Below are 15,762 nucleotides of genomic sequence, written 5' to 3' on the forward strand. Positions count from 1 at the left end.
GCCATTTTGTGTTACAGCTCGAGTGAGTCATTGGTGGAAAGAGGGGAGGAAGATTTGAGAAGAAATATTGCTGTTAAATGACTTTGGACAGCATGACATCACGGGGTAATTAAAACAACTTTCTGGAATTCCGTTTCCAATTCCTGCGCTCAGGTTTGTTGGAGGATTTTCTTCTCGAGCACCTGCAGGTTGGTGTGTGAGTGAAATATTTTCACTGGACGGGGTTCAAACTTTGAAGGGAAAGAGAGAGAGAGAAAAAAAAGAAACGGAGGCAGCGGCATTACGCCATTCTTGCCTCTCTCGGAAAAAAAAAAAGTGGGATTTAAAGAAGTTTCTTACAAGATATCCAGCAGAATCGCAGCCGTGGAGGGTTTTTAACGCAAGTCCACTTTTTTTTCTTAACCTTTTTCTTGGATTTTCTGCACTTCTATCACACACAGGATCTCTTTGGCACTATGGTTCTTACAGATGACGGATGGGAGAATAAAGGTTTACAGGATTTGTTTCTTCAACTTTTAAAACTCAGTTATAGTCCACATCTTTTGCTTTTACAACCTTGCATATGTCTATAGCCACATATTGCAGACAGGAGAAGCACTTTTTTGTATTCATTTCACACCTCCTGGCAGAGTAAACTCAGAGGATGAAAAAGACTCGGACCAAACAGGACTAATTCTGAAACAGACTTGCAGGTTTAAAATACAATGACGGCCTGGCAAAAAAAGGCAAAAGGACTTTAAGGATGAAAGTTGTGAAGCGTCTCTCTCTTCTGCTGAGCTGCTGGACTCTCATTTACCTGCATCCCTCGGTCCTCGGTTCACTCAGCCGGAGCAGACCGACCGACCACCACCAGCACCACCACCGGCTTGGAGAGGCAGCGGACAGGCAACCGGTGAGTCCGGCGAGGATTACGCGGATCCGCGCTGCAGAACCTCCGTTAATCAAGGCCGAGGCGACGACTGTTACTAAAGGCAAACTTAATGCAGTGAACAGTGCACAGCTGCAGCAGCAACAACGAGACAGACCGGTGAGCTTGGGACGCAGAGAGGCTGCAGTGCGCTCCTCCTGGGATGCTCACATTGGCGCACATGCTGCAGCAGGGAAAGGAGTTGTTGGGACTGCGGCTGGAGGTGGAGGTGGAGGCTCACCGGGGAAAAAACTACTGGGCAAGGTTGCTTCTAGAGCGAGGAGCGCAGCCGCTTCTGCACCAGTACCAGTGCGCACCGGGCCTCTCCAAAGGACCGTCCGTGCGCAAAAGCAGCAGCAGCAGCAGCAGCAGCAGCATCAGAGCGCAGCTCCGGTGGCGCAGCAGCGGGGATTCAGCAGCAGCAGCAGCAAGGCGGCCCAGAAGAAAGTGAGCGACAGGGAAGAAGCGCATCATAATAAACAGCCGCTGGTTATTCCTCACGACTACATGCTGTCGCTTTACTGGTCTCTCTCCAACGGGGACCTGAACAGCAGCAGCGCTCTGCATGAAGCCGGTCTGGCCAACACCATCACCAGCTTCGTGGATAAAGGACAAGGTAAAAAACACGACCCCGCTCTCTTTCTTTCTATAGTTCTCCATCAGCCGCTCTCTTTCTAGTTCTATTCAGGGCGGCTGTGGCTCAGAGGGTAGAGCAGCAGCCGGGGATCGAACCACCGACCTTCCGATTGGTGGACAACAATCGGAAGGTCGGTGGTTCGATCCCCATGTCGATGTGTCCTTGAGCAAGTCACTTAACCCCCCGAAGTCTGTGCCATCGGTGTGTGAATGAGTATTTAGATTAGATCCTGATGGGCAAAGTTGGCACCTTAGCAGCCTTTGCCATGAATGTATGGGTGAATGCTGACATGTAGTGTTAAACGCTTTGAGTGGTCGGCTATATAAATGCAAGTCAAAGCATTTACCATTCAACAGCTGTCAGTGTGTCAGTGTGCTGACTTGACTATGACTTTCCCAAAACTTCATGTGATTATCATTATCTTTACATATCTGTAAAGGGGAGAGTCGTGGGTACCATTTTCATGCACATATCTTGAGGTCAGAGGTCAAGGGACCACTAGGGACATGCCAGTATGACATGGTTGGTACCAATGGAATCATTAGGTTTTCTAGTTTATATGATGCCCGTATGTTCACTCTAGCTTTAAAACTGAGCCCGCTACAACCTCTGGAAGATCAAGTTCCATTGGCACCTTAGCAGCCTCTGCCATCAGTGTATGAATGTTTGTGTGAATGGGTGAATACTGACATGTAGTGTAAAGCGCTTTGAGTGGTCGGAAGACTAGAAAAGCGCTAAATAAATGCAAGTCCATTTACCATTTACCATCTCTCCATGCGGGTCAAATTCTGTCACTGACGACCCATTCTCCTCTTGTTTCTGACAGCAGTTTTTCATGATGCTGTTTTGGGTGTTTGAATTACGCGTTTTGTCACTTACAGACAACGTTTTTTTTTTTGGGGTGATTGGGTTTTATTGAGCAATGTATGGCTCTAAATTCACGTTTAATTCCCCACATAGGACAAACATTTAAAATTTCCAAATTCAGCTGAACCCTAACACAAATGTTATTTCTGTGCAAGGAACTGATGAAATGTGACACAATCTTATATCTTTATTGTCTTTGTTTACATAGAAACACTGGGCACCGCACATGGAATAAACCTCTGAACTCATTATAAACTATCAAGCCTTTCCTGGTGATATATAAACATTAACACGACGGATGCTGCAGTCAATCGTACCTCCACTGCCTCAGCATTAAAGGAAAGCCCATGTTATAGTCCGAGGGCTAATTTTGTCAGCATTAGAGAAGTAAAATACAAGTGTGGCCTAATGATTATCTTCCTTTGGTTTGAAACATTTTTAACATTGATGTTATCTGTGTCACTGCAGAGAAATGTATGATGACTAACTGAATTATTTCTCAGAAAAAAAAAGTTGACAAAAGAAAGGACACAACAGGAGCTGGCGCACGATCAGGGTAAGAGCTGAGGTGAGAGGAGAGTGCTGAGCGAGAAGACCCAAAGGTTGTGAATGAGGAGGAGGGCTTTATGTCTGATTTCTGGGCTGGGAGCGTGGAGAGGGCTGGCAGATCAGAGGGAGCGGACTGGAGGTTAACACCAGTCTGGGGGTTACTAGAAGAGGGCGGCGCAGGAAACCGGGCTGTAAATTGTCTAAATGTAGACATGTCTGTGTTCGGGAGTCCATGAGGTAAGAGCATCTGGAGGGGAGTCAGGAAGGTCAGCCGCTCGTTTACACACATTCAGAGGGAATGATGGGAAAAGAGATGACTCTGTTGCTCACAACTGTGCTGGGACTGACTTCAAAGCTGCATGAAGCTGCTGCGAGCTGAGCGAGCTATCACACATCTAAAAGTCACTCTAGTATGTGAAAAGATTGATACCAATCTGTATGCTAAGTATGTAGCTGGAGCCAGCTGCCGGTTAGTTTAGCTTAGCTTAGCATAAAGACTGGAAACAGGGGGAAACCGCTAGCCTTGCTTTGGTCAAAGGCAACAAAACCCACCTATAACACTTGTAAAGCTCACTAATTAATATGCTATATGATTAGATAAATCCATGCAAAACCAAAGTGTAAAAACGTCAACTTGTGGTTTTATTGTGAGTTATGTTCCTATCTATTTCTAACCCATATCACAACTTAACACTTTTACACTCCTTTTTTTTTTATCAATTAATAAAAACTAGGGCTGTCAATCGTTTAAAATATTTACTTTGTGATTAATCCCCTGATTGTCCATCGCAAATTAATCGCACATTTTTTAATCTGTTATATATTTTTATTGGAAATCAATTAACAACACAAATCAATGACAATTATTGTCCAGAAACCCTCACAGGTACTGCATTTAGTAAACAAACAAAAAAATATGTTCATATCATAACATGGCAAACTGAAGCCCAACAGGCAACAACAGCTGTCAGTGTGTCAGTTTGCTGACTTGACTATGACTTGCTCTAAACTGCATGTGATTATCATAAAATGGGCATGTCTGTAAAGGGGAGACTCATGGGTACCCAAAGAACCCATCTTCATTCACATATCTTGAGGTCAGAGGTCAAGGGGGACCCCTTTGAAAATGGCCATGCCAGTTTTTCCTCGACAAAATTTAGCACAAGTTTGGAGTGTTATTTAGCCTCCTTCACAACAAGCTAGTATGACATTGTTGGTACCAATGGATTCCTTAGGTTTTCTAGTTTCACATGATGCCAGTGTCTTCTAGCTTTAAAACTGAGCCCGCTGCAACCTAAAAATCGCAAGTTGCGTTAATGCTTTAAAGAAATTAGTGATGTTAAAACAAACTTGCATTAACGCGTTATCGCGTTAACTGTGACAGCCCATAGTGAAAACGTCAAGTTGCTGTTTTATTGGGGGTTATATCCCGAACTATTTCTAACCCATATCACAACTTGACATTTTTACACTCCTTTTTTCATAAATTAATACAAACAGAAATAATGTGTTAATTAGTCAGCTTTAGAGGTGCTGTTAGTTGGGTGTTGTTGCCTTTGGACAGAGCCAGGCTAGCTGTTTCCCTCTGTTCCCAATCTAAGCTAAGCAGCTGCTATCCATAGCTTCATACTTACCATTTACAAACAAGTGGTATCAATCTTCTCATGAAACTCTCGGCAACTCTCTGCATATTTCCTAAAACCTTGATGAAGATTAGCTTAGAGTTTTTGACTGTTGAACTCTTTAATGATACATGAGGATTTCTTCCCCTGAACTTAAACTGTGATTGCTTCTCATTCAGTCATGACTATTTAATATTAGAGAAATTTTGGGTTTGAAACCAAGTTTCCAGAGGCCCATGCACATGCATGTAGATGTGTATATTTATACTTGTATATGTGTGTGCTGTCGTATTTTGGTTGCTGTGTGTTTCCAGCCATCTGGTCAGTCATTGGCAGCACTGCTGCTTTCAGTGATATACGGCCTCAGGAGGGTAAATAAACACTCGTCGCAGCCACAAGTAGGGTGGCCCCCCTGTGTAATGTTATCTTTACGGTGTAAAACTGTTTAAAACAATGTTTAAATGACCATAGTTTAATATTTCTAGCCCTGCTAAAGGTTTACATTTCAAGCACTTAATGTACTTTTAATTTGGGCTTTATTTGTTTAGTGTGTCCTCAGCAAATCGCTGGTGACCTCCTGCGCATGTTGAGGGGGTGAGCAAAGGTGTAACCGATGGCCTGACACATCACTTCCCCCTCACTTGTTCACATTAACTCACTTCCCCTTTTATTTATTTATTTCTTTGCCTTTCTACCTCTCCTTTATTTTGTCACATGTTCCTTAGATGGTTTTCATACTTTCAGATCAGTGGAAGAAGGACAGAAAGCAGAAAGAAAATAAGGACAAAAGAAGTAAACAAAAAATAAAAGTAAAGAATAGGAAGAAAAATAAACAATTTTAAATTATTTTGTCCAACTTATCAATGAAGGTAGGCTAAATAACAGAAACATCTCTCTGTATAATGCAATACAGCAGCAGTTTCAGCAAAAACTGTACATTATAATTAGGTAGTATCTAAAATGTCTCCAGTGAAACAATACCTGCAATCCATCCTTTTTGTGCCCAGATCTTGAATTTTTTTTTTTTTAAAGTTAGAGTGTCGCCTTCCAGCTCCAAGCTGCTCCAATTTCGCATGAGTCCGAAGCATATCCGAGCGAGCCACGACTCAGAATGTATCTGTGTGATCCAAACATTTCCAATAACTCTAGAGCGCTGTTAAGTCCAAAAGTCAACAGTTACAGAAAAAAGATAGAATTAATAATTTCCAAAATTCACAACATGTTTTCGTCTAATGCAATATTCTGCTTCAATCCATTATTTGTTGGCGTTTAGCCTTTCAAAAACAACATTTTCACTACCGTCAAAAAACTGTTTTCTCTCCCACTCGCTGAACACAAAGGACACACCTGTATTAATCGGGCGGGCTAGCAGCAATCGAACAATGTCACAATCTGCTCCTCTTCATGCTTGCACTCAGTGTTTTTCCATGACTCCGCCCTCACCTCACCCCACCAGTCAGCCACTCTCCCTCCTCAGCTCACCTGAGCTTACAGCTGCAAATCATCAGTCATCAAGCCAGTATTTAAGCCTCCCCGTTTCACTTACTCATTGCCAGATTGTTTTTTGCCCCCATGCAAGACTCTCCAGCACTCTTCTTCTTCAAGGGAGATGGTGCCACCTAACCTTGCACAGCAGCTGGATTCTAGCGATGTCACAAGACCACGCAAGAATCGTGGGATCTAATGTCACACGAAAATCCATCTAGTCGGGCTTCAAGTAATGCCAAGTAAAGCTGATAATCCCTTGGTGTGATTATCAGCTCACATGGTTTTTCTTACCACTGCTATGCTGATGACACCCAGCTCTATCTGTCTAGACGACCCAACTGTTTCAGTACGGATCTCAGCCTGCCTCAGTGATGTCTCAAATGGATGATGGACCACCACCTTCAACTCAATCTCTCGAAGACTAAACATCCCGTCCTTCTGTTCAGCACAAAATATAGCTCACAACTTAACAACAATTCTGCTCAAAATCTGGGCATCGTGATTGATGACCAGCTAAAGTTCACTGAGCATGTCATCTGTTACTTGGTCCTGTCCCTTCACACCATATAACATTACAAAGATCAGGTCCTATCTGCCTATCTGAGTATGCCGCTCAACTCCTTGTACAGCCACTGGTCATCTCTCACCTTGACTACTGTAACATTATTCCGGCAGAGGATGACAGCATGCACAGTAAAACCTCTGTAAATTGTTCAAAATGCAGCATCAGGTCTGGTCTTCAAGCAACCAAATACAGCTCATGTCATTCCACTTTTCATTACTCTCCACTGGCTCCTTTTTGCTTCTTGCATTAAGTTCAAGTTACTAAGGCTGTCCTATAGAGTGGCCACTAGCTTGGTACTCACCTACCTTAAGTCCTTCACTCAGGTTTATGATCCTTCTCGTTTACTACGATCTGCAAATGGAAAAGTCCTATGAAGTCCAGTCCAATCACTGCAAGGCAGGAAATTCCAATCCAATCTCTTCTCCTGTGTGGCGGTGGAACAAGTTACAAACTCGATTCAGTCTGCAGACTGCGTCTCTGTCTTCAAAAAAAACCAGACACACCAACCCGATATCAGAGTACTAGCGGCAACGAAGGTCACCAGTTGCGTCGCCTCACGTCGCCTTTGTCTTGGCCAAATAGTTGCACTCGAACACACCGCAAAGACTACAGCAGACAGCCAGTTACCACAAACGCTCTGCGCCTGAGAGAGATGAAATAACTCTCAACACCAGCAGATCGCAGTAGTCTGTATTTGTCTTTCAAAAAGGGAAACTGGAAGACCGAATACTGCGGATATACAAGCCGTTGTTATGATACGTACATGAAATTAAGCGGCGTCTGCCGACCATTTTCACACCACTCCCACTCCCCACTTAGCTTAATTTCAGATGGCCATATTGTTGTGAAAATATTCATGTAATGGAATGATCAGATGAGATGAAGATGAAAAATGAGAAGAGCCTCCTGTGTTTTTCCTCTTGACTTTACTCGTTGGCTTTTTTTCCTCACGTCTGAGGACGCCAATCAGAGGGATTTCTCTCACCGACAGGCTGCGCCGTTGATTCAACATGCTAAATTGGCCGAAAAGCCGCCAACACGGGCAGACCAGAGCCAACATTGTGGGACACACCAAAAAAACTAGGCCGACAGATGCTCATCTACGGCCCCAAACTGTCCGAAAATATCGTCGGCTTGGTGTGTCAGGGCCTTAAGATCTACCTCTTCCGAGAGTACTTACTTACCTAATATGCTCTTTCTCTCGCCATCTCTTGATTCTGCTCTCGCTCTTTTTTTATACAAAAAGAAAAAAAATCAAATGCTAGGCACTTATATGTTACTTCATGCACCTGCAATTCTTGTGGCACTTGTGGCAGGTGCTGAGGCAAGGCTTCTGCTTGATCTACTGTTGCTTGGATTGTACCTCATTTGCACATCACTTTGGAGAAAAGCGTCTGCCAAATGAGTTAATATTAATGTTAATTATTAATCTTCATGAAGGTAGGCTTTATTGCAGGACTGTTTTATTTGATAATAAACTGGTAACTGAGTGCACATACTGATTACTTAATCACTTCAGTTTGACTTTAAAACACAGACTGATGTGATAATAAAGGCCACACCCGATAGTTCATCTAAACTTACATCTTGCAACACTTTCATCCCTTCTGTTTTAAAAGTACGTGACTCTCAGTTTGAGCTTTAATCAGATCTTCCACAGAGAAGTGCCAGGATGCGTGTGTGTGTGTTTTGTCGATGGTTTGTTTCCTCTAAAGCAGATGCTGGTTAACTGTCTATCGGCAGTTAAATAGCTGCAGGTCCATAATAACAGGCCTGTTTACAGTCCAATGTGGTCTCCCTGTCTGGTTCTAATGTACTTTTCAATGCATGCTTAAGTCCTGGATAGGAAGGAGGGGGAATGACGTGAGAAGAAGTGAGCAGAGTGGAGAGATCTGCTGCTGCTGTCTTTGTGTGTGTGTGTGTGTGTGTGTGTGTGTGTGTGTGTGTGAGTGTGTGTGTGTGTGTGTACTTTAGTGGATTTCATTGCTGGATTCCATTTAGACATGGAAGTTCACTGGTTTCCCTCACTGACAACAAAAGAAAACATTACACACCACACCATTCAGTTCATTCCTCCTGATGTTTTTGCGCCTACCTGCAGAAGAAGATTATTAGCATGCTGTAAGGAAATGTGTAAATATTGTTGTTATTCTTGCCCTTGACTGTGTTTTTCTGCCTGTGGTATGTGTGTGCATTAGGGCTGCAGCTAACTACCACATTTACCACAGCCCAAGGTGATGTTTTCAAATGTCCAACAGTCCAAAACCAAAATATATTCAGTTTACTATCATGTACTGTATGACTATGAAAAGCTTGAAATCCTCACGTCTGAGGATCTGGAGCCAGCAAATGTTTTGCAAAGTTTTGCTTAAAAAGTAAAAAGCTGCTGATTAATTTGATCGACCGTCGACTATTAGTGTTTGTATGTTTTAATGCATGTGCGTATGTCTGTGCAGCTATACATTCATGCTTTTGTGTATTTACATCTGTTTGTCCCTTCTTTCATCCCAGTCATCTTTGCACCTGCACTTTTCATGCGCGTAAGTAATTTGTCCGCTTCAATGTGTGTGTATTTGCCTTTCCGTTAGTTGGAAATCATATTTCTGTGTCTTTGTCTTTCTCTGTCCTCCCTCACAGATGAGCGTGGGCCCCAGCTGAGACGGCAGAGGTATCACTTCAATGTCAGCTCTCTGGAACGAGACGGGCTCCTGGGGGCCGAACTACGCATCCTGAGGAAGCGCCTGTCTGACCCCCGCAGGACCTCAATGGGATCCACAGCCGCTGACGGAGGGGGTGGAGGAATCTCGTCCCCGTGCCTGAAGCTGTACACCTGCGCTTCAGGTAAACAACAGGCTGTTCTGCTTCAGACGAAGACCATGGAGGATCTGCTCGGCGGAGGCGGATTCGGCAGCAAATGGGAAGTGTTTGACATATGGAAAATCTTCAAGGGGTTCAAAAACCGGCAGAACCAGCACTCCCAGCAGCTGTGCTTTGAACTGGAGGCCCTGGAGCACAGAGGCGGTCGCCCCGTGGACCTGCGCACTCTAGGGTTCGCCCGACCCGGCAGGACCAACAAGGAAAAGGCATTCCTCTTGGCGTTTGGCAAAAGCAAGAAACGCGACCTTTTCTACAACGAGATCAAAGCGCGGTCAGGCCATGACAACAAAACTGTCTACGAATACCTGTTCACCCAGCGGCGAATGCGCCGAGCTCCTGCTGCAAGGGCGGCTAAAAAACCACTGCAGCAGCAGCCGCCGCCACAGACCCTCCCCCAACATCAAGTGGTGAAGATGCAGACGAGGCCGCGATGTCACCGGAGACGACTCCATGTGAACTTCAAAGAGATGGGCTGGGACGACTGGATCATTGCGCCGCTGGAGTACGAGGCTTTTCACTGCGACGGCGTCTGCGACTTCCCCATCCGCTCGCACCTGGAGCCAACCAACCACGCCATCATACAGACGCTGATGAACTCAATGGACCCGGAGTCGACGCCGCCCACCTGCTGCGTCCCGACGCGACTCAGCCCAATCAGCATACTCTACATCGACTCGGCCAATAACGTCGTCTACAAGCAGTACGAGGACATGGTGGTGGAGTCGTGTGGCTGCAGGTAGCAAAGAAAGGTGGGACAAAGAACAAGAAAGAGAAAGAAAGAGAGTTCTTGCCTCTCACTTTGAGGGAAGATAGATATGTTTGATCATACCTAATATGGGAAGCAAAACAGCGCTTATTTCAGCGGATTGTGACCAAACTCACTGCTATGCAACAGACATTAGTCTTCACACTCAAGTGGACTATCAGACTGCATACCAAAGACTGTTACACACTGTTAAAGACTAAACAGAGAAAGATAAACTCATGGAAGTGATGCTCTTTAACACCCACTCACTAAAACTTGTGTGTGATGTTGATGGCGATGAGCAAGATGCATCCGAGAGAAGCCAAAAACAACCAGAGACACTTTTGGATTAAAGTTCTGATCTCATATTCGACTTATTTTTACTGCTTTTGTTTTCCCTCTTCAGATTTGTATCTATGTTCTGATTGGTGTAAAAAGTTTTCGTGTAACAGAAAATGCTATTGAAACATTAGTGAATTATACTCCCAAATGCCCTTTTTTCAGCACTTATCTGCCATTGTGCCTTTGCCCATTCAGATGCACAATGAAGAGTAATTTGTGTGTCTTATCCAAGACTTTTGTATGAAGCATGTAAAGAATTTCTGATATATAAATACAGGCCAGTGATGAAGTGCTAATCTGACCTGCTCCAAATGTGGGAAAGTTGCATAAACTACTCTTCAATAAAAAATGTCTAACTGACTGAGTTCCAAACTCCTATCAGTCTGAACCTCTGCCCCCCAGACCCTTTAGACTAAACTAGAGAAGGAATTCACAAAATTTCCAGATGCCGAATCTCAATTTAACCCACAAATGACTGTGTTTGGTTTGGTTTAAACTGTTCTGGTGGTTGGCTTCACTAACTGCTGCAAGGTTGGTTGAAAGTTACAAGAAGGTCAAGAAGTTAGGTGATGAAAATTAGTTATGAGAACAGGTATTAAAAAACACATTTCTTTCTCAATTACTGTCTGTTAATTAATTGCATCCAAGAACGTGGATTTATAGCTATCATGTTTTCTATATAAGTTAATGTAATCATTACCTAGGATCTGAATTAAACACACCCATTCCCTGTAAGCTTGAACTTTGTGGTCCGTCCTCCATGAGCACGGTGGTCAGCTTGAATGCTCCCTAAAGTGTTTATAGAAATGTCTCAAACCACTCCTGCAGCATATTACACTTGCCATCTGTCCATTTATATGTTAATGATCTCCCAAAACAATAATATTTTCAGCAAAATACAGTGTTTTTGGTCTCGATCTTCATGCATGATCATGCCAAGCTTGTTAGTAGGCATGTAGATCAATTTTCTCTTTCATTGGTCAGAAGAAGTGGTTGAATCTTCAATCGGGTTTCCTGTTTACAGAGTGCAATGTACCACAATATGCAACCAAGGGCTGAAACGCTAACTAAAATATCAGATTTCAGCATGTCAACGCATTATTTTAGAAGCCTATGTGTGGTACAGTTGATAACTAAAATGATGATGAAGATTATGAAGTTAGCTGTTAGCAAGCTAATGTTAACTATGTGTTAGCAAGCCACCGTAGGTAGCTAAGGCACTTGCAAACATAATATTGCATAGCTTTCTGATTTATCCACATTCCACTAAAACACAAGTTGCATAGTGTCAAAATGCTTTAGCTTAACTTACAAAAATATAGTTAGCCTAAAACTGACATTTGGACAATATGCTTGCTGCACACCAATGTTTGTCTTCTTAAAAGGCTCACTAGCACTAGGCAACTGTCCTAAACAGCAATACCGTATAAATGTTTGAACTGTATTTGGACTATAACCTAAAAATGATGTTATGTGATACGATGTTGTAGACATCTATGAAGCTCTATTCAACCTCAATTCAATAGGAGTGTCTCACTTCAGGCATTACAGGCATCTCTCTTGCAGAGCTACATGTGTACATATGATTCTTGGCTGTCAACCGATTAAAATATTTAATCACGGTTAAAATGCATGATTGTCCATAGTTAATCATGATTAATCGCAAATTAATCACATTTTGTATCTGTACAAAATGTACCTTAAAGTGAGATTTGTCAAGTACTTAATACTCTTATCAACATGGGAGTGGACAAATATGCTGCTTTATGCAAATATATGCATATTTTTATTATTGGAAATCAATTAGCAACACAAAACAATCACAAATGTTGTCCAAAAACCCTCAGAGGTACTGCATTTAGCATGAGAGTAAGTTGTGTTAATATGTTAAAGAAATTAGTGCCGTTAAAACAAACTTGCATTATCAATTATTAATTATGCACAGCGTCATTCCAAGGTAGAAGACTGCAACTCTTTAGTCAGGCCCCTTTGGCTTTTTAAAAAAACATTTTAGAAACCAAATGTAATATAAGTAAATGTAATTTTTCTCAGGACACAGTCTGTTTTAAACACACCATCAGGCTCCTAAAGTCTTGATCTATCAGACAACCTCACGGCCTGTTTTGGACCCTGACTTGCAGGTCAAGCTATTAGTAAGAGCACATGGTTTTAGGAAATAACCTGACTATCTGTAAAGCTGTACAGACAACTTTATTGTTGCTATGTCACACATAAAAAGGCAGCAACACTTCTCTGTCTGTGTTTCATACAGTCAGCAGCGAGCGCACCTGTCTGCCTGCCCCTTGTAAAGCTCCTCAACCATTGGATGGAGCCATCTGCGCCGAGCGAATGGCTTGTTTCTCTTGGAGACAGAGTGATGTAAGCATTTCCTTTAATCAAAGCTGAGGCATGCCAGTGGTATTACCCCCTCTCTCAAAACCTGAACTGACAAGGCGAAGGTGGGGAGAAGCTGAGCAGGACTGGACTTAAACAACAATTTAGCTGCTAGCTCCAAACCAGGAATCTTGGATTAAAAATTACAAACTGCAGACCCTTTGAGGAAGTGTCTGGATAGATGTATTTAGACAGACTTTGAAGACAGGAGGTTGGGAATATCAGCGTTGTTCAGGTTGTATTTTAATCCCAGAGCATTTGTCCACGGGACACAAGTTGAGTCTAGAAAGCACTTGTAGCAGGAGGTAATGTGTCCTATAGCAGCTGCGGAGTCCCCTTTTTTCTCATTAACACATAATAAAACTACATAAAGTCATAGTGCTGCAGCAGTTTTCATTATCAATTCTAGAGATGTAAAACTTCAGATTTATATTTTGCTTATCGTGACTTTGAATCAAAGGATAAATATGTTTGTTCGAAGGCAGTGATTTATAGCTCCTGTGATTTGTGTGTTGGTTAACAATCAGCTCATTCTTCTCAGATGTGGGAAGGAACCCATTCACTCAGACTTGACGGACCTAAATTTAGCTGCGTACAACAAATGCCAGTTAGAGATAAGAAGTACTCACAGTGTTATCTTTTTCTCAGCCTGAGACCCATTTTAAAAATTCAAGGCTAAACCCATGGATGAATGTCCATATAAACAAATTGCTTCTTTTAGTATGTTTTTAAAAAAATACTTTATTTAGATCGATAGATATGAGATATGCCATACAGATACACCGTCACTGGTACATTTCAAGTTCTCATGTGTAATATGTTGTACTTTTATATAACAAAGTGAACAGTCATGCCAACTGCTCTGTGAGACTTGAGGCTGGCCTACATTAAAAGATTTTGTCAAATCTTAACATATTTTCAAAATGTGAGAGACCCCACACATAACGACATGTTCTGATAAATTTAACAGCTTTGTTCCTATAGTGTGGGGTGAGCAACGATTTGGTCAAAAAGCACACCACACAGAGATTTCATTCATGAACAACAAGAGTCCCGACTAAAAGAAATGCATGAGCTCATGCATTACCTGCGGCCGCCATGACAGTGGTGGTTGTACTTCTGCTTCAGTCAGCTTGGTTCTCAATTAGCTATCGTTCTTTCCCATGTGACTGGGTCATTGGCTGTCCTCGGGGTTCCCCACACACAACAGGATATCATAACATGTTTAATACTGTATCTACAGTTTGAAATCGGTGCAGCCAGGATGGACTTTAGAGCCGATCGGGGGGTGATCGGGTCCAAAACATTTTAGCTACATGCAAATATCGGCAAAATAATATACTCAAAATGTCAATGCTAGCATGCTGATGCTAAGCAGGTATAATGTCACCCATAGAGCCCATTTTCATTCACATATCTTGAAGTCAGAAGTCAAAGGACCCCTTTGAAAATGGCCAAAATTTTGCATACATTTGGAGAGCTATTTAGCCTCCTTTGCGAAAAGCTAGTATGACATAGTTGGTACCAACGGATCCTTAGGTTTTCTAGTTTTATATGATACCAGTATATTAAATCTTCTGAAACTGAAAATTAAAAATCGCAAGTTGCGTTAATGCGTTAAAGAAATTAGTGCCGTTAAAATTAATTTGCGTTAACTTGTTATCGCTTTAACTTTGACAGACCTAGAAATTAGACAAAGATGAAAAGTAATTACAATTTAACCTGAGAGGAACATGAATGTCTGAACCAAATTTCAGGGCAATAGTTGTTGAGATATTTCAATCTGGACCAAAGTGTTGGACCGACAGACCTGCATTGCCATCCCGAGAGCTGTGCTGCTAGCATGGCTAATAATGTATTGATGCCATAAGAAACCCAGTGTTTTGTTAAAAGTACTCAAAAACAGAAAGTTGCAAAAACATGCAAGATAGGCTGCAAAATATTTAGATATAAAATAAGCAAAAAGTAAAAAAATGAACATAGGCCTGTTTCAACAATCTTTGTCAAAATCTTTCAAAGAACTTTCAAAGTTCTGGTCACAGAAAATCCTGAAGTCACTATCAAGTCAAACTATTCATCACTGCTACTGCGGCCCTCTAAGCAGAGTTGTAACAAGTTGAAGGAGGTATTGAGGTAGTTTTGTTAAATGGCCATTGGGAAACAGTATTCCCTACAGAGAGAGCGCCTGGCTTTAATTATCACACATTTCCACACATTAGCCCATCTGAGATACAGGCACTGGATTATACAAACAGCTGATTTAAATCTCCCTGTATGATTTATGGTGACTGATATTTCTTATGATTTATGATGGTGTAAAAGTGTGCTGGCTCGACAGGAAATGAAACATAATTGGGAAATTGACTTCACGGTATGCTTTCTTGTATGTTTTTTCCTCCTATCACGGAATAGGATTGTTTTAAGGAGAAACACAATGGCTTGGAAGCTAGGCTCTTGTTGGGTATAATGTTACTGCTCCTAGAGGAAAACCTCATGTCTTCAGTTTTGCATTCTTAGCTCCCACTCAACATTTACATACTTGTTATTTTAAAGATCATGTGCACATATGCCTAAAGAAAACCTTTTGAAAGACAGGTACTGTTTTCTAAATTAATAACAAGCTCAGTTTTTTTAGATTATAACTGTCCTTCTAATGAAATTATAACCTGGCACAGAAGTTAACTGGAAATTAACTTTTCTTTCTTTAAGTTTACAAACTTAAAGAAACACTATGTCTTCCTGACATGTTATGACATCTATCCAACAAGT

At 42.1% G+C, this 15,762-nt stretch overlaps 1 protein-coding gene across 1 annotated transcript; it reads left to right on the forward strand.

Moving 5' to 3' along the window:
* Window positions 1-79: 79 nt before the first annotated feature.
* Window positions 80-12,199, forward strand: gdf5 (growth differentiation factor 5). Its single transcript, XM_074636738.1, has 2 exons — window positions 80-1,523; window positions 9,273-12,199. The coding sequence occupies exons 1-2, from the start codon at window positions 743-745 to the stop codon at window positions 10,250-10,252; spliced, it is 1,761 nt and encodes a 586-aa protein (XP_074492839.1). The 5' UTR covers window positions 80-742; the 3' UTR covers window positions 10,253-12,199.
* The last annotated feature ends 3,563 nt before the right edge of the window (window positions 12,200-15,762 follow it).

The sequence above is a fragment of the Sebastes fasciatus genome, chromosome 1 (assembly GCF_043250625.1).
Source record: "Sebastes fasciatus isolate fSebFas1 chromosome 1, fSebFas1.pri, whole genome shotgun sequence".
Lineage (NCBI taxonomy): Eukaryota > Metazoa > Chordata > Actinopteri > Perciformes > Sebastidae > Sebastes > Sebastes fasciatus.